Source organism: Erpetoichthys calabaricus, chromosome 12 (assembly GCF_900747795.2).
Source record: "Erpetoichthys calabaricus chromosome 12, fErpCal1.3, whole genome shotgun sequence".
In the NCBI taxonomy this organism is placed as follows: Eukaryota; Metazoa; Chordata; class Cladistia; order Polypteriformes; family Polypteridae; genus Erpetoichthys; species Erpetoichthys calabaricus.
The window spans coordinates 125,632,262-125,652,682 of NC_041405.2; the positions used below are offsets into that span (position 1 = coordinate 125,632,262).

General features: G+C 38.0%; 1 protein-coding gene across 1 annotated transcript in view; it reads left to right on the forward strand.

Moving 5' to 3' along the window:
- Positions 1 to 937: 937 nt before the first annotated feature.
- Positions 938 to 20,421, forward strand: part of LOC114662565 (transmembrane protein 164) — an 83,431-nt gene continuing 63,947 nt past the window's right edge. The window contains exon 1 of the mRNA XM_051934934.1: positions 938 to 2,065. Within this exon, the coding sequence (XP_051790894.1) occupies positions 1,628 to 2,065 (438 nt within the window). The 5' untranslated portion in view covers positions 938 to 1,627. The remainder of the gene's footprint in view (positions 2,066 to 20,421) is intronic.

The window sequence follows — 20,421 nt, forward strand, 5'->3', positions numbered from 1 at the left end:
CTTTGTTAATTGCTTTTTCTTCACCCTTTTGATAGCAATTCACAGTGTAATATTGTCCAAATAATGCTTTAGAGGAGTTAGCAACACATTTTGTTTCAACAATGCTTTCATACAGAGGGCTTATATGTAAATCAATAAAAGTTGGGACTCCTGTAGGAATTGTTCACATCAACTTTCAAGGTTTATTTAACTTCCATTGCTGCAGAAAAGCAGTTAATTTAATAGCACAGTACCTGTACCCTGAAAAATTCATTTCTGAATAACTGAATGACAATATTTTTTGAATTTTTGGTAACCTACACTTTTCTTAACCTCTGACAGTTTATATAAATACAACTAGGCTGTGGGCTGTTTTTTGTTTTAGTTATTCTTTTTACTGGAATAACTAACAGAGTATCCCTGTTTGACCGTCACCTGTTGAAAAAAATTAACCGGGTAGTTGGCAGGTTTGGGGGGGGGGGTTCTCATTTTTCTGAAAACACCATTACTGTACAAATAATATTCCTATTACAATAAAACACGCAAACTACATTCTAGTCCGTGGTATTTGGAAACTCCGGGAGCTGATAAGATCAAACCCGTTGGAAATGCTAAATTACGCCTCCTGCTGTGAAGCGTGAGCGTTGCGAGAAACTTGCAGAGATCGTCTTACGGCGCCCTCTTCTGCGTTTACGGTAACACGAGCTCGTTTTAGCAAAACAGGTGAAAGGCGATGCAGGTGCTATGCTTTGTCTGGTTCTTACGGCGAATATTTAAGAAGAGCACGGCGCTGAGGCCAGACTGATAATTTGAATGTCTCCGTACAAGACGTGCAGATAGACAACGAGGAAGGGAAAAAAAGAGGGCGGGAAGGAGGCGGAGACGAAAGCGGGCGGGAACGTATACTGCAGCCAGCCAATCAGCTGCGTCACAGGCTGACTGAGGCGCTCAGCGCCTCATTAACATGCTTCGAGAGCCGCCGTGTAGCAAAATCTACTTAACGTAGTTTGTCGCCTTCCGGAAGCCCGCGTTAGTAGGGAAACTGTAGCTTATCAGTCGAGGGTGTCTGTAAAATAGGAATGTCGCTTAGGATCGGGCAGTATCCCTGAGCTGTGGCTGCGCGCGGAAAGGCTTGTGTTTTTGCTGTAAGTTTCTCGATCCCCCTTGTGGTTCCCTCAGCGTGATCGTACAACCACAAGGTTTTCAAGCGTGGACTTACGTGGGCCCTGTTCTGCTGGCTTATACCCTCACTGCACGCCAGCAAGAGGACCGCTTTGTATTTCGCGGCATGGTTCAAGCAGGCGGCCAGCCGTTTGTCATGTGTGATTTATGGCGAAGTCTAATGGCATGCAACCCGATCGTATAAGGATCAAAGGATCATACATCATAGTTCACGACTCGGTGGATAGTGTAATAAAATATTTGCCGTAAAAGGATTTCGGTGGACCTGTCAGTGCACCCTGAAACCAGATCCTCTTCTCTGGCAAATTGCGGTACACTGTCGGTGGACAGTTGGGATTACAATCAAACTTTCACACTTGAACAAAGTGCACGTTGATACGCGGGGACGTTTGCTCTGCTGTGGTCCAAAACAGAATTTTATTACAACTAATAAAAAGGGATTTCGCAAAGTGAGATTTCGAAATTGATGATTCGTCCGGAAGTGAATGTCTTAGCTTTTATCCCGTCTTGGTTATATCGTTTTCAAGGCGAGCAGCGCAACATGTCCAGATACCACATCTCTAGCCTCCTGGACTGGATATATGGAGGCGTGGACCCTAAGTTCGAGGGCAATGGGGGACCTGAATGTGCCGCCTTCCTTACCTCTAAACAACGCTGGGTTGAGAGTCTCGTCATTGTCATAATATCTATCTTCGAGATCGTACTGGCACTGAGGATGATTCAGGTATCCAAAGAACTGAAAGAAGCTACCAGGAACGAACGACACTCCAAAGAAGAGAGCCTGGGCAAGAACGTGCTGCTTGTCGCGGTCTGTTTAACTTTCGGAGTGGAGGTGGGCTTCAAGTTTGCCACCAAGACCATCATCTACCTACTTAACCCGTGCCACGTCGTTACCATGTTGCAGGTAAGAGGCTTGTTTTCAAGGTCTCTGATGTGCCATGCGCCTCGCGTTAAGGATAGACAGCTGTCGTTCACTTGCCCATCTCAGGCGAAGAATCAGTCAGTGAGACCCCCATTTATCCATGTTTGGCGCTTGGCAGCATAGAATGACTGGACAAGACTCCGAAATGGTGGGTACGGTAGGTTTGTTTGCACGTTATATATTAATTTGGATCTAAAGATAATCCTGATTGCATCCCTGCCAAAGCTTCACGTCAGTCTGTTAGTTATCCTGAGACAAATTCGTTATAAAGTGCATTTTATCGTATGTACTGTAAATCACACAACCGTTAACATGACGTTACTCAAAACCCATGTGATTATGTGGATAGAATGTAAAGGAAAACTGATTAAAGAACATTGACCTGGCATGAGTTAGGATGCACAGGTTGAGATCCCATATAGCATCCAGTGCTTCTGCTATGGACTGCATTGTCACGTGGCTCTGGAATTAAATTGAGCCAGATCAGAAATTTAAGGATTGATGGATGAATGGATCCTTATTGTACTGTATATTACAAGCCTGTGCAGAAATAACAGTATCTGCCCCACACCCAGAAAGTGTTCCAACTAGCATACTGTTCAAACACCTCTGCTTGGAAGTTTCCCAACATACACATATTCCATTTGCATTTATTTATTCAGTAGTTTTATCCAAAGCAACTTACACATATCTGGTGTCCCCTTCAATTTGTGGTGAGAATTAGCATGATTTTCAGCCTATAGCAGTAGCCTCAAGACCACATTGCCTACATATTTCTTTGATGAAAACATTTGCCTGTAATACTTGGATGCTTGTTGAGAAGTAGTGAAATACAGTAGCTGGAATCTAGATAGGCTTGGTGGGCATGGATCATTCACACCATTTCAATCATGTAATAACTTCCTCTTGGATTTGTAGACCCTGAAATCTGATAAAAAAATTGACTTTAAAGTGTCCGTTTGGTGTAAGAGACAGTAAATAGAAGCATAAGGACGGTTTTATCAGAGGCTGTAATCTCTCTGGACTATTACTAGCTTTGCTTTTGTTGGGTAGGTGCCCTCTTGTTTCCATTGGCCTGCATTAGAACTAAGTTTTTGTTTCTTTAGTGAGTGTAGTGGGTGGCGTGGGTGCTCTTGGTTGACAATGCTATTGTAGTAGGCATTGTGCCTTTAATTATAGGGCTGGAGAGGTATGCAAAGAAGACATTTGTTTTTAAATCCAGCAGGCTACTGTTCTTGTAAGCACAAAATGAGATGAAATCTGAATATAGGTTGAAGTGGAAATTTATCCATTTTAAAGGTAAAATTATATAGGATAGTGTTTCACTCAATTAAAAATAATGTTTTTTACATGTTAAGACAAAGCAGACAATCTAGTTGTGAGGGCTGGGAACCTTTCCGAGTATTTGAATGTTATTAAAAAGGTACTGTATGTGTATATGTTGTGCTATTTACTACAAGCCTACTACAATGGCATTGCTAACCAAGAGCACCTACACCACCCACTAGCCTTGCCAAAGATATTTGATATATCATACTGTAACTTCAGTGAGTTCTGTTTTATTTTACAGTTGGTCATGTTTTGCAAATGTGGGCAGTTATGTTGTGCTTTGACAATCATAATGTAATTTTATAATCCAGGCAAACAGTCAGCAGCTACAGAGAAAAGATATTAGCGAGACGACTGCCGAAAGCCTAGTTCACTGAACATTATGGGGAAGACAATTCTGTTTATTATCACAAATATTACATTCTAAGAACAAATAAGCAAAAGAAAAGAAAGAAAAAACTTGTACAAGCCAATACACAGCCAGGTAATTACATAAAGTATTACTCTATATACTTTTATTTACCTTTTATTCTTGTATAGTAATTAGACAGCTTTCCTTTCTTAAAACAGTTTTCTCAGAGGCCATAACATTTCATAAATGTATGAACAAAGTTAACTGTATGTACACACATGATCCTGTCAGCAGGTTGAGAATTTATGTAAAATAAGGACTGATTAATATTTTACAATTCTCTACATACAGTAAACATGTGACTTAGTATTTTATTTCTTTGTTATTCTAACATATGATACATGTATGAAGCAATGCATTTTATAAACCACTGAGAAAAACCATAATAATTAAGTACCACATGAGAGTGGACGTACAGCATGTGCTCAATAAATGTTTTTCGTTTGCTAATGGCTATTATTTTAAGAAATGGAAAAATTGGCATGTTCAGTTCATTCATCCATTTTGAGATATATTTAAAAATACAGTACACCCCCAAAATTCGCGGGGGTTACGTTCCTAGAGCACCCGCGAATTGAGAAAAACCGCGACTTTTGGATGTGGTTAAAAGATGCCTTTTAAATGCCTATTTTTATAGTTTAAACCCTAAATATGCCCCAAAGCACTTTAATCTCCTTGCAAACTCATCTTAATACATTACCTAAAAAATTACCTTAATACATTACCTAAAAAAAGAATGTAAAGGTAAACTGTCAACTGTACAATACTGTACTGCTATGTCTCCCGCGGTGCTATAATGAAAAATACCGATCTTACCGCTATATGTACTATAATTCATGCAAGTGCGTTTTCTTTGGTATGTGCTGTCGTTTTCTTTGTTATAAATAGAGTAAATACGTCATAATTTAATTAAAATACAGTAAAATGTACAAGTACTCACCAATGATGAATGATATTTATGATGATGATAAAGTAGCTGTGCAGTACAATGCAGAGGATTTACAACTCCTCAGGTGGCGCCTCTTCTTCAGGCGCTTCAGAAGGAGTCATATCTTTGGACGGGTCTTCTTCTGACGATATTTTCATTCCTTACGGTTGTTACCTTTTTGGCACTATCACAGAAACTTACAGATACGGTACTCCAGATCGCTGCTTGGTTCTTCTTTATGTAGCGTACGGCGCTTTCATTAATGCCATAGTGGTGCGCTACTGCAGCATAACTTTTTAGTTCCTGGAGCAAATCCAGTAGTTCAACCTTCTCCTGGAGTGTTTTAAACTTCTTCTGGCACTTAGGCTCAGCGCCAGAAGCCTTAGAAGGTGCAGGGCATTTCAGCGACATCTTGTGCGTTTAAGAATAACAAAATGAGTACAATAACAAAATGGAAAACATAAGGACACTTGGCTGGAGACGCGTCACAGGACAGCAGTCAATTAGCACAGCAAGGAAATTGAAAGGCTTAATTTACTTTAACTGCTGCATAATATCTGTAGATTATAACCTATTAGTTGTTCCTTGAAGAAGGCACATTTGAAATATTCTGAAATCTCCTTTTTTCTGTTTTTGCTAATCTGAACTTTAAATTTAAACCTCTGGCAGTTTACTGGTTACCTTTTCACTATTTAAGGTCATTTGAAGAAAAACTGAAAAAACTTATATGTGCTACAAATTTTGACTGGTAGTTTACTACATGTGTAGTTAGATGGGATGGACGTATGGATACTAAAGCATCAGTGCTTCTGATCCTGACCTTTCAATTTAAACATCGAGGTTTAGATTAAAAGTTTCAATATCACATTGCATTTTCAATAATATGAAAGTATATTAGAAATTATTTTTAAAAAAGCATTTGATAGTGAGAATATGATTAAAATCGATTGTGTCATATTGTGTAAAACAGGAGCTGCATTTTCTTATGCGTTTTTCATCACCCTGCATTCCCAGTGGCAGTGCTGCAGTCCACCAACCAAAGCAGCGGGGCTGTGTGTGTGAGGCAATGGCAAAAAGAAAGTGACAAGTTGTTTGGAGTTATTTTACTCCACTGAGTGAGCAATGATGAAGCAACATATGATATGTGTCAGAAGACTATACCTTATTGCGGTAACACCACAAACCTAATAAACACCTAAAAGTCAGTCACATTGCTGAATGTGCAGAATTACAAGGGAGATGATCAGAAGAGCGCATGGACACTCAGGCTGCAGTGAACACTTAAAGGAGCCTTCAGATTACAATACTAATATTGCCTATGGAAGTAATTTTGTTGTAATTGTTTGAATATAAAATAATCAATGTCTGTTTTTAGGGAGGGAGTGTATTACTTTAATAGCTTGATGAATGGACATACTTAGAACACATTTTCAAACTTAATATATTTCTTATGTCCATTTTGGGGAAAAAAAATGACTCGATATCATTTTTAAATCGTATTCCCTAGCATTACACGTGAGTGTCACTCGAGCTGTAAAAACAATGCTAGTAGTCCTGAGCGTTAACCGGGGAACAGTATAGCCATGTCTTCTCCTCTCACCTGTAGGTCTGCCTAATAATAATAATGGTGTCTCATAAAAAACTTTTTTCATCAGTCCAAGTGTTGCACGCTCTTGACAGTGATACAAACAGTGATGACGAAGTGAATCTATCTTCAGTCAGTGAAATTGAAATGGACAGTGAAACCGAAAGTGAGTTTGATGAATTCGACTCTCACTTGATATTTGCATCATTATACTTTTTACACTTCTGACTGCGTACTTTTAGTGTTTTGCACGTTTTACGGTAAAAAATAAAAATGTAACTTTTTGAGCTAAAAAAATCCAATTCTGTTTACATGTTTTTTTGAGAAAAATGTATCTGTAACGCTTGTTATTTCACAGATCTTTTGCAAGAACCGAAAATTTTTAATCATTTCTGTTAATAAACAAGCAAATAAGTCTGATCTTTGTCACTATATGTAATAATCTACTAATTAAAAGTATTTAAAATGTGACTTTTTGATAATCGCACATACTGTAAATTTTTACAGAAGATTAACCATTCTTGCAAAACAACACTCTAGCTGTATCAGTATCAGTGTTAGTATCGGTATCGGCAATACTGGCTTCAGTATCGCCCAGTATTGGTTCAAAGAGAAAATCAGCAGTATTGCCCATCACTAGTAGTTAGCAATAGTAGTATTAATATTGTCACATGCCCAGAATAGAGTGAATTTTTTACTTACATTACCAACCAGCATTTACATGCCTCTCCAACCAGCATGCAACACTTCACCCCTCTCCAGCACCATGATAAACTAATTTGTATTAAAATACATAATTTCATTTTATTTACTAGAAAGCACAAATCAGCTCACCTGATGTACATCCTTACTCCTGTTACTATGCTCCCATTACCTGAAAGTACTTAGTGGTGTTATTTCATAACTCCAGTGGATGTGAAGCCTGTTATAGAGAATAAAAGGAATGGAATTCATAAAGACCCCTCCACTGAACACTGAATGCACTGCTAGCCAGGATATATTCTGGTGCGCTGTGGCCCTGACATGAATAATGGACTTAACAAGATGGATGGCTGTTTACTCTGAAACTACACGGCATTATCTTTGTTAATAAACTATCCTGTATGCTCCCTTAGGCGACTCTGTGGTCAAGTGTAAAGTGCTTTTCTCAGGCAACCAATTGTGTAAAGGGAGATCTGCATTCACAACAAAATATCTGACAAATAAGAGTATTTGCGGTGAAATTCTGTTGTCTTCTGAAAAATGTTGCTCCCATCTTGCTTTGTCATACACTAAAGTTTCAAATACACCCCTAATGTTTATAGGTTATCACAGAGATCATGGTAGTTGTGCTTTTGTGGGAATTTCCCCTTGGGGATTAATAAAGTATCTATCTGTCTATCTTTTCCATACTTGGAAAACTGTGGAAAAGAGTGACCAATAATGCTGCTCACAAACTGTAAACAACCACATTTTATTTTATGTAGCACCTTTATATAGCAAATAACTCATCTATAGTATAATAAATCTTATTACTGTTAGTCTATACACATAGAACACAGGCAGGTTCTCAGGGTAATGATGTGAGACACAGGTGGGACCTTGTAGTTTTAAGGCCAATGCCAAACTTCGCACACTCATTTTAGAGTACAAATTTATTTTCAAAGTTTCCTACACAATATCTAGAACAAATCATTGAAATCCAATTAAAATATTTTTTTCAGTGACCTAACATCTTTTTAAGGTTGTGTCAGTACTGAAACAATGATAATAAAGGAGATGTTTTTCCCCAGAACATCATCGTTGTGCTTAAGTAAAATATTTACAAGGTTACAATTCCTGCCCCTTAATCCTGTTATTGTAGGGCTAGACGTTTTCATTATAATAAAACATTTTAGTGGTGGTCAAGCTGGTGCTTTGATTTTTATACTGGTATTTGGTTTACATTAAACATCCGCCCATAGTTTGCTCAGGTATTTACTGTAAGCCTTTTCTACTCAATAGAGACATTTAGCATATCTAAGCAACCTACATGTAAACTCCTTTGGGTGCTTTTGTGTCGGCACCTCTACAGAATAAAATTCCCATTTGGAACCTCATTGTGCCTTATTCCCGTGTTTACCATATCAGGCCCACAAGTTCTGTCAACTCTGATAAGGATAAAATAAGTTATGAAAGCGAATGCTTTGTATTTTTTGTGATTACATTTTGGAATTATAATGCAAAATAAGTGTCAAGAAGTGCCAATAGTATTAATGTTAAAAATGCAAAAAGGAAGTGAAGAAAATTATTTGAAAATAGTTTTTTTTTTTAAAAAAAAGCACTGCTTTATCACAGCTTCGATTCAAACTGGTCATTTCTGGGTTTTTTTAGTTACTCTAATTTCCCTCGATCAATTTGACCACAGTTTGCCTCAGCCGCTGCTGTCAGTATTAGTTTGGTGCCTCTTGTGCCTAACATTTTGGATTTTTCCATCCTCTCTGCTCAGTGTCCTTGCCTCAGAAGGTGGAGATTGATGGGCTTGTGTCATGCTTATGGGGTGAACAGCACTGTTGGGCACAAAACTAATGCTGATCAGAGGGGCTGGGTATAAATTTTAGTCGAAAGCAGTGGTTAGAAATAAAAACTGTGCTCACACCTGCAACCCACCACCCCATGTGTTAAGTTAATTGAACAATTGCTGGTGATTGTGGGTGTGATCGTGCCCTACAATGGATTGGTGCCTGTCCATGACTGGACAGTATTCATTCAGCTCCCTTCCACCCTGTAGTGGAATAAGTAGTTTCAGCACATGAATGAAAAATGATGGTATATTGTGAAAACAGATCTTTTTCATTATATTGTTCAATATTTTCTGTATACCTTAAGAAAGGATAAATCCTTCACCTTTTAAAAATTTGGTAAAAAATATTGGCTGTCAACTCTGTATGTGTGCTTGTTGATTTGTGATCAGTTGTTAAATGGAATATTTGTTTACACACAAATTAGATTTATAAATATCAATAAAAATCCAAAAATATAGTTAGAAGTAAAATCTTTAAAGATTCAGAAAGATGCACTCCCTCCATTTCTATTCTTCCTTTCATAGTCTTGGGTGACATCATGGGTAACACCTTCTCTACTCATGTCATCTTTACAGTATTCTGGGTCTTATGACCTCCTGCTCCAATCAAGTCTTAGTCTTTCTATCACACATTTACAGTAAATCATCCACACTACTACAATTTTGTTTTAATATATAGATGATTGTCTTTGTTTTCACCTTTCGTCCACACTATCCCTGCATTTTTAACCATTAAAAACAAGAGTTGAAAATGCTCCCCAGAGCAGTGTATTTCTGAAAATACTAGCTCAGCGTTGCAGTGGGGATGGGTACAAACAAAACGTTTTGAAAGTGCATACTGTAATCGTGCTTGATTGGTTAGTGCCTGTTACTGTCCTTTCCCCGATTGGATTCTGCTCAGTACATTTTCCCAGCTGGTTTGCTTGCATTACACTTGTGCATTAAACTTGAAGCTTCAATAAATGTCTAGCGTGCGGAACATTTCCTTCTCATATTCCTGCCAGTGCATGCATGCCCAGTGTAGGCAAACGGCTACATCATATGTGTTTTTGATCATTTTAGCGTGGAGATATTTTCATAAATCACATGAAAACGCTAGTGTGACTGGAGTTTGTTTTCAGCATTTTTAAATGAAAATGTACTTTTGTTAATGTAGCCTAATTCATTCTTTCAACTCTGCACTCATGTCTTTCTTCAGTAACAAATCTTGGTGTACCCTCCAAATGTTCAAGGGCTTAAGTGATGAACATTCAGTATAATACTTGTATATTTTTTTAAGTGTTTTTCTTTGCTGAAAGGCTGTTTATATAACAAATTAAAGTTCTCTGTGTTATAGTGCTCACATTTAGGAAAATAAATATCCATGCTGGCAAACAGAAATATACTTTGCTTTTATTTGAGATTATTTACAATGTGGACAGCACAAAAGTTAAGTTGTTGGTACTGTGGTACTATAACTCCCGAGGTCTGGGTTTGATCAAGTCCTGGCACTGTACAGTATGTATGGAGTTTGTATGCTCTCTCCGTGTCTCCATGAGTTTTCATCCAGGTACTACAGTTTCCTTCTCACATTCCAATGATATCAGTTAACCTAACACATGTGTTTGGCCTAGTGTGAGTGACTGATTGTTTGAGTGAATGTGGGCTAAAATAGACTTGTACTGCTCTAGGCCTGGTTCCTGCTTTCTACATCATGCTACCAGAAAAACACAACTCTGAATTGTATAAGCAGTTTGGAAAATAGATGGATATTTTACAATATCAGAGAATAGCCCAAACACAAGAAGAATAAGGACACACACAGTTAAGGACCCAGTTTGAGAATAAACAAAATACAGGGACACAGTCGGAAAGTTGTTAAGGGTAAATTTTGCACAAACATTAGGGCATTTATCTTCACACAGAGAACAATAGACACTTAAAATAAGTAGTGTGGTAGACAGTAGGTTTTTAGGGACTTTCAAAACTCAACTTGATGTTATTTTGGAGGAATTAAGTGGATTGGACTGGTGAGCTTTGTTGGCCTGAATGGCCTTGTCTAAATCTTTCTGATGTTCTAAATAAAAATTGGCTCATCCCAGAGTAGTAGTGTCTGGGTCTTGTGGTTTTCTTGCACTTCAGAAATGTGCAGGTTAGTTAAGTGGTGCTTTTCAATTCAATTGAATTTGGATTCATTTTGTATTGTGCTCTTCATGAATGGTTAGAGTGCTCTAACAAGCTTACAGTTATAAAACTAATTACATAATGTAGAAACATAAAAATACAAATTAGGCTAAACACACAGTAAAACAGAGCAATTTCTAATTGTTTAGGCAAGAGAAGCTGTGCAATCTCAATGGTGTAACTTTGAGATAAGATAAGAATTGTCTCTAAAAGCTAGGACTGTAATCCTGTGGCTGGTGGAGGAGTCCCATGGCAAATGAGAGACAGACATGTGGCAGTAGCTCTGGACACGCATCTGCCATCAACAGACAGATGTCTAACAAGTTTTTCTTGGCAGGGATTTGTAAATGAGCAATTTTAGGTCCAAGACATACTGCATAATGTTGAGTTGGAGATCATGTCAAATTGAGCGATTCCAGTTCCTGGATCTTGGGATCTTGAGGATGTCATGTTACATGATTAGGAATTACAGGAGATGATGGTTTACTCAAACACCTCGTGTCGATTCAGCACAGAATTCAAATTTCCACAGTATGGTGGGCACTCTCCATTCTGACAACCAATTAGTGTGCAGCCTGACAGCACATGTTACTCACTGTGATCTTAAAGTGTTTTTCTTTTTATATTCTGTCATGGCAGGACAGACACAAGCATTGGACAGACAAGTTCTTTTTTTTTTTTTGTGCATCAGGTTGTATGTGTTGTACTTCTGGTTGAATGACATTTGGCTTTCACCTCTAGCACATGCACAATCCTGTCCATAAAACTGTAGACCCAACCAAATATGACTGAGTCTGTGGGGATGTCAAACCTCTAAAAAGTTCATCCATCCATCCATTTTCCAACCCGCTGAATCCAAACACAGGGTCGCGGGGGTCTGCTGGAGCCAATCCCAGCCAACACAGGGCACAAGGCAGGGAACCAACCCACCGCAGGACACACACAAACACACACACACACCAAGCACACACTAGGGCCAATTGAGAATCACCAATCCACCTAACCTGCATGTCTTTGGACTGTGGGAGGAAACCGGAGTGCCCGGAGGAAACCCACGCAGACACGGGGAGAACATGCAAACTCCACGCAGGGAGGACCCGGGAAGCGAACCCGGGTCTCCTAACTGCGAGGCAGCAGCGCTACCACTGCGCCACCGTGCCGCCCCCTCTAAAAAGTTGTATAATGTGAATGGGGTTCAAACTGCAATTTCATTTATGTGCAGTCTTTTCACACATGTTAACATAAAGTGGTAAATGATGCAGACTCTTAGAAAGGGGGCTGTTAAGTGCTGAAGCTCATAGCACTTTAAAATCAGCAATCCTCTTTTGCATCACTGACTACAGAGCGAAATGGGTTTCCATAGCCGAACAACTGCACACATGACTAAGATTAGTAAATGCAATTCCAAGTGTTGAATGGAGTGGTGTTAAAACACACCACCATTGGCGTCTGGACCAGTGGAAACATGTTCTCTGGAGTGATGAATCATGCTTCACTATCTGGCAGTCTGATGGACGAATCTGGGTTTAGTGGATGCCAGGGCAATACGACCTTTTGGACTGCATTATAAAGTTTGGTAGATGAGAGGTAATGGTCTGAGGCTGTTTTTCAGTGTTTAGTCTAGACCCTTTCTGTTCCAGCATGACTATGTTCTGCTGCACAAAGCGAGGTCCATAAAGACATGGAGGAACCTGAGTTACCCTCACAGAGCTGTGACCTGAAACGTAATGAACACCTTTGGGGTGAACTGGAATTCCAGTTACGAGCCGGGTCATCTCATAACCACTACATAACCTCAATAATGTTGTTTTGGCAGAATGTGCACAAATTCCAGCAGAACCACTCCAAAATATTGTGGAAAACCTTCCCAAAAGACTGGTGGCTGTAAATAGGTGTGAATAGTCAGATGTCCACCTACTTTTGTGATGATACAGTGTATGTGTTTGCATGCATTTTGCTACAAATGTGGAAAGGTACCTCACCCACTTTACCAGCTAATCAATCATATATACATACATTTTAAAGGAATGACTGGCATTCAAACTATTGATTTATTACCTGTGTACTGCCCTAAATCCACTTCTAAAAACTTGTGTTGATCTCATGCAAAATATCATCAGTGCTACATCTGTAATGCTTGCACATGTTTTACAGTAAATAATCATTTAGATTGTCATACAAAGTGGTGTTCCCATCATTTATTTCTAATAAATTCAGTCAATAATTCTGAAGAACATTCAGATCTAGACAAAAATCTATTAGGTGCCGCCTTGAAGACCTCTAAAGAAAGTTAGCCAGTAAAGGTGTCTTATTTTCTGTATGCCCAGTAGAGTCACTATAAGGAAGTTTTTCAGTTGATATTCAGACTGAAGGGAGGTGGGGATGGTTGTTTTTTTTGAGAATTTGGTGATGAAATTTCCTCCTCTTTTCATTAACTTAGACATAGATTAGTAACAGGATGTGTTTATGCCACTGATAACATCCTATAAATTAATGCATCAGTTATTTTCTTTAAGCTTTGTTTTTGTAATATTCATGAGTTAGTGCCAATTGTTTGGCAATGGTAATAATTTAAAGTAGGACTACCCATTGGCATCCTGCATGTCTAGTATGCACAAAAGTTTAAAATGGCAAGGGAAAGGAATAAAAAGATACACACTATATAATGGTTTTACAATGGAAATTTGATATTTATAGTACAACTGTTCTGTACTCTGTTAACAATTAGATTTCTTGAGCAATTGTGACTAGTTCAGCTGATAATATAATAATAATAAACACATAATCAAAACAAAAAAACAAAGATTCTGTTAACATAATGATTATTTGCCAAAAACTGCAAGTGTAAATTATGAACAGTGAGCTCCAGAAGGACTGAAAACAAAGAAAGTAATGGCGCAGACTTCTAGGTAAACATGATTTTGCAAGCAGGAAAGCCTAGCAATTTTGTTTTGCAAAAAGTTAGAGGAAGGTTGAGGAGAAACACACAGAAAGAGAAATGGAAATTTTAGCAAAGAAAACAGGAAATGATAGAGTAAGAGGAAATGCTAAGACCAAGCAGATGATCAGAAGCACAACCCATTCTGTTGCCTGAATAGTAAAATGGAGATTATCTTTAGATAGTAGCATTTTTGTCTATTCTGATTTGTCACATGGAATTTCTGCCCTTTTTATTCATTTTCAACCTTTTTAATTTGTATGATGTGCTTAGTGACATCATCCCAGCATTATGTTGTAAGTGATTTTCCTAGCAGTACTTGTCACCTTGTATTATTTCATTGCTTCAGCAATATTGTTGTTGATGACCATGCCCTATTGCTACCATTAGCAGTGTTGCATGTGATATCATTGCATATAAGATGATGGCACGCATCCCCAGACATCTTAACTTTGGACAAACAAAAAAAAAAAGAAAAAACTACAAAACTAAGCTAGACTGAAAGAAAATGTATAATCTAGGTATAGGAACTTAGTTTTGTCATACTGACATTTTGATTTTGGGTAACATTTGAGTCTTTTTTTCTGGTCTATTATGTCAGCCTGCAATTTGAATATTTTTGTGCCTTTACCTGACACTTGTTTTTTGTTTCCTGATCTTTCTTTTTCTGAATTTTGGACCAGCCCATTTTCAGTTAGGTGTAATAAATGTGGTTTTTATAGCATGGAAGAATATATTGTTAAAATAATTAAAGCATGTGAAGAATTTTTAAAGGTACATACTTGATAAGCATTTAAGGCAGTGTGAAAGACAGAAAGACATTTGCCAATTAATCAGGTGCTGGAATATAACAATATTTTGAGACCACACCAGCATTACTTTGTCTGTTTTTGAGATTTTTTAAACTACTACACTAAACCTTGTTTATACAATTCAGCTGGATATTGTCCCAGCCAGTAAGCAAATAAAAAAATAATATATTGTAGTTTTAGAGAATGTTTAGCCATGAATTTGTAGCAAAATGCAGACAAAGGGAGAAATTGAGCCCTATCTTGAACTGAAAAAAGGGAGCTAATCACAGAGCCATATGTCAGGCTTGCAGGAGTGTGCTTATCCCAGTTAACCATTGTAGTTAGTGTGGGTGCAGAAAATAAATGGGCTCAAAAAGACAGACAAAAACAATGTATGAAACACATTGATACTAATGAATAAAATGCTTTTAAAAAGTACCAAAAAATGATCTCTAAATCTGCCCTTATTTATCAGGCATCTAAGAATTACTCCCAGGAAATCTCTGACTAGGATAAGAATTTGTGACACAAGATGTAGTTATGAAGTGTCCTACATCAACTCCCAGCAAAGAGTAGGAGTTTTCGTTTGAGAAGGAATATGACATGATTTTACAGCACTCCAAGCTACAAAATGGCACTCGTGAATATGTTTTGTAGTTTCTTTGGATGATGTCATGATGATGTTATGTAATTTTCTGATTCTAACGCTAAGACTTTACAACAAAGATAATTATAGTAATTAATAATGATATTCAAAGTAGTAAGATAAGAAGAAGAAAAATAAAGAAAAAATAACAAGATAGGATATCATGCTAAGATGCATTTAATTGTTTTGCAATAACATCAAGAATAATACCGTAGGAGCCAGCATTTTACCCTAAAGATAGGCAGGGTTGGATGAGTGATTGACAGCAAAATGTTACATGAGTACATTGAGTTGTGCATTCTGTGAAACCCCAAAAAATCGTGCTAGACTTTACAAGCCTGGTAAAGTTCATTAAGGCAAGGTGGAGACTCCTGAGGCATCGGTTAAATAGAGCCTTGCAAAACATAAGTGGGGATAAAGGAGAAAGACGCAGCACATTACTCTGGAAGATAATAGGGAACCCTGGAAGAGTGAATGCGACTTCAGAAACTGTTCCAGAATAGCTGTGGCTAGTTTCAGTAACTATTACTTTAGGAGGCGTTTTATGTGGCTATAATACTGAGAAGGTAACTCTTCTGAAAATACAGCAATGTATCATTCACTGTTAAATAAATGCACCCGTTATCAGGCTTAACTGTCATTTGTTCTGTATCTCAGTCTTTCCGTCTCGGTGGTTGTTACAATACAGTTTGCATCCACGACCACCTGTGTGGTGATACCATGATGTTGCTTTTAGTTCACATATGTATGCCCATCCAGACTTGGGGCAGTGATCTTTATGTGCTTGCTGTCAATCTCACTAACAACTCCAGGAAAAATGTCAACTTGCATGTCTGCCGCTTTTTTAACATTATCTCGGGTAGAATGGTGTAGAAATGTTTAAATCAGCCTATTACCTCACATATTGTAAGTGTTTTCAAAGTTTGGTGCAAAATATGAGAAATGGTTGGTTTTGACATACCCTAATCATTGCTACTGCAAAGCTGCATTTTTCCTGTGGTAAAAAAAAACATAACTTTACCAACACTTCTCATTTCGGCTGACAGTGCATGGCTTCTTTGCATAGATGGAGCTATCACGAGATGTACAAGATTTGATACAAATTTTATTCCATATCTGTCAAAATTGATATCTTTTTACGATTTCATTATTGTCCAAAGTGCCCATAACATTTCCAGGATGTGCACTTTGATCTTTGCCCAAGCCCATCTTCTGGCATCTCCTAATGAGTTAGGACCACTCATGAGCTCTCCTAAACACTTAGTGGAGTTAGGAGTAGCTTCCTAAATTAGGAAAATTTGATAAAATCTCATAACATTGTGATTCATATGCCCACAATGTGGTACTTATGTGGCAATATTATGTCCTTGAAGTCAATATAAGATTGCCATTCAGACCAAATATTATGAGAAAAAAATAATACAATTCAAAAAAAGTGCACAAATGTATTCAGTCAGCTGACACACCTAACAAGTATACTGTTGTGTGGTTATGACTCTGCATTTCTTTTTGACCGTAATGATTTTTCCCTTAAATCTTGCTAATAAACGTGCATAAGATGACAAGACATATAAACAAGTGAAGTATTTAGTTCGAAGAGTAAGATTGCCAAAGTGAAGTGACGGTGAGTGTAGTGCAATTGGACCTCCTATTATGCAACAAAACATGAAGAAGAAAACAACTGCTCTGTCACTACTGATCCTTTCAGTGATTAACACAAGTGGTTTTAGGCCAACTTGACATTAAAGTGCAAGCTGCTACCAAACTCCAACAAGCATGAAAATTTGGCAGACATTGGTCACAGGAGGTGCTACTGTGTGTTTAGCAGTATGCAACATATTTACGAATGGGGTACTTTAGACTGCCTGCTGCAAGTGTGTGATGACCCTTATAAAAAGTTGAGTGTTGGCAGTGCTTGAAAGGCAAACAAATAAAATAGTGGAACACAACATGTATGTAATCTGTAATTACTTAATATCTTAACATAAAACCATATACAGATGACAAATCTCCTTATACAGTATAAGGCAATTAAGCGTTGTTTGGCGTCTTGAGTGTAGGCAGTGCGAGGGAAGCAAACAAATATAATAATAGAATACAATAGGTAAGGAATCTGCATTTACTTAATAGTGTAACTTAAAAAAAAAAAGAACAGTTGACAAATCATATATATATATATATATATATATATATATATATATATATATATATATATATATATATATATATATATATATATATATATATATATATATATACCAGTGCATGTGCTGACAGAGTCCACCCCTGCAATTCAAGATGATGAGTTGTAGACTGTTTTTCTTGTAGTATTTGTATTTTTGTTTTTTATTCTGGTTTATTAGTCTGTTATTCTGTTCCAATTCTTTGTATATCCTGTATTTATCTTTATTTAGTTTCTTATGCAGATATTATTTGTATACAATGTTTTACATGTCTCGTTATTTCTGAATTTCCTTGAAGTGGTTTGAGCATGGAAAAGGTATTATATAAATAAAATATATTATTATTATTATTTGGGGTGAGCCTCTGGGCATGTACCATTACACAATTGGCTTCACAGAAGCATGCCATCGACTGCCTCTGATTTGCTAAGATTACGTAAGTGAAGGTAAATGAATGAAAATTGCTGGAAAAGTTATTCAAAGTGAAGTGGTCTTTACTTAGCACATGGAAGCAGAATGGCCATTGTGTGCTCTGCTTATAATACTAAAGCAATATTTTTATGTATAGTAAGTCTACTCTAAAGTGTCACGTCCCTTTCCATTGGCTCCTGACATTTGCCATCCATGTAGTGCCTGTGTTTATTTAGACTGTTTTGCACTGTAGATTTACCACCAAGATGTTTAGCTTTAATTTGCATTCAGCATCATTTACTGCATGTAGCCCTTAGCCACTGGCATTATAAAGAGCACAAGTGCCCAAAATATCAACTCATAAACCAGAATTCAAACATAAATACAAGGGTTCAGGTACTCGAGAAATGGTTTGCATGCAGTAGTGAATTCTCTCACAAGTAGCTGTGGTAAGGGCAAAGTGTTTTAGGACTATTGATTGTCTTTAATTGTATTTCCGTATGGATTTTCATTTATGTAGTTTTATTGCCACACTGAATGATAAACACAATATTTTACAGTCTTTTTTTTTTATTTGCATTCATTTTCTAACACACCTATTCCAGAAGCATTGGGTGCCAGTCCATTGTAGAACACACTGTTTGGTAGGGCTGTCACTAGAACTGATTTTTCAGTACCCGTTCTATAGTGAAGTTCTGAAAACATAACAGTACTAGCATTGGCAGTACTGAGAAAGTCCTTTATTGCATGTTGATATTTATGAATGCCAATACTTGTTTATTTAAATGGTAGCTGGGTAATTATTTGATGGATCTGCCAGTATTTTAAAGTTGTTTTTATTGTTCATAAGTACAGTGCATCCGGAAAGTATTCACAGCGCATCACTTTTTCCAGATTTTGTTATGTTACAGCCTTATTCCAAAATGGATTAAATTCATTTTTTTCCTCAGAATTCTACACACAACACCTCATAATGACAACGTTAAAAACGTTTACTTGAGATTTTTGCAAATTTATTAAAAATAAAAACATTGAGAAAGCACATGTACATAAGTATTCACAGCCTTTGCCATGAAGCTCAAAATTGAGCTCACGTGTATCCTGTTTCCCCTGATCATTCTTGAGATGTTTCTGCAGCTTAATTGGAGTCCACCTTGTGGTAAATTCAGTTGACTGGACATGATTTGGAAAGGCACACACCTGTGTATATAAGGTCCCACAGTTGACAGTTCATGTCGGAGCACAAACCAAGCATGAAGTGAAAGGAATTGTCTGTAGACCTCCGAGACAGGATTGTTTCGAGGCACAAATCTGGGGAAGGTTACAGAAAAAATTCTGCTGCTTTGAAGGTCCCAATGAGCACAGTGGCCTCCATCATCCGTAAGTGGAAGAAGTTCGAAACCACCAGGACTCTTCCTAGAGCTGGCCGGCCATCTAAACTGAGCGATCGGGGGAAAAGGGCCTTAGTCAGGGAGGTGACCAAGAACCCAATGATCACTCTGTCAGAGCTCCAGAGGTCCTCTGTGAAGAGAGGAGAACCTTCCAGAAGGGCAACCATCTCTGCAGCAATCCACCAATCAGGCCTGTATGGTAGAGTGGCCAGACGGAAGCCACTCCTTAGTAAAAGGCACATGGCAGCCCGCCTGGAGTTTGCCAAAAGGCACCTGAAGGACTCTCAGACCATGAGAAAGAAAATTCTCTGGTCTGATGATACAAAGATTGAACTCTTTGGTGTGAATGCCAGGCGTCACGTTTGGAGGAAACCTGGCACCATCCCTACAGTGAAGCATGGTGGTGGCAGCATCATCCTGTGGGGATGTTTTTCAGTGGCAGGAACTGGGAGACTAGTCAGGATAAAGGGAAAGATGACTGCAGAAATGTACAGACATATCCTAGATGAAAACCTGCTCCAGAGCGCTCTTGACCTCAGACTGGGGCGATGGTTCATCTTTCAGTAGGACAACGACCCTAAGCACACAGCCAAGATATCAAAGGAGTTGCTTCAGGACAACTCTGTGAATGTCCTTGAGTGGCCCAACCAGAGCCCAGACTTGAATCCGATTGAACATCTCTGGAGAGATCTTAAAATAGCTGTGCACCGACGCTTCCCATCCAACCTGATGGAGCTAGAGAGGTGCTGCAAAGTGGAATGGGCAAAACTGGCCAAGGATAGGTGTGCCAAGCTTGTGGCATCATATTCAAAAAGACTTGAGGCTGTAATTGCTGCCAAAGGTGCATCGACAAAGTATTGAGCAAAGGCTTTGAATACTTATGTACATGTGATTTCTCAGTTTTTTTATTTTTAATAAATTTGCAAAAACCTCAAGTAAACGTTTTTCACGTCGTCATTATGGGGTGTTGTGTGTACAATTCTGAGGAAAAAAATGAATTTAATCCATTTTGGAATAAG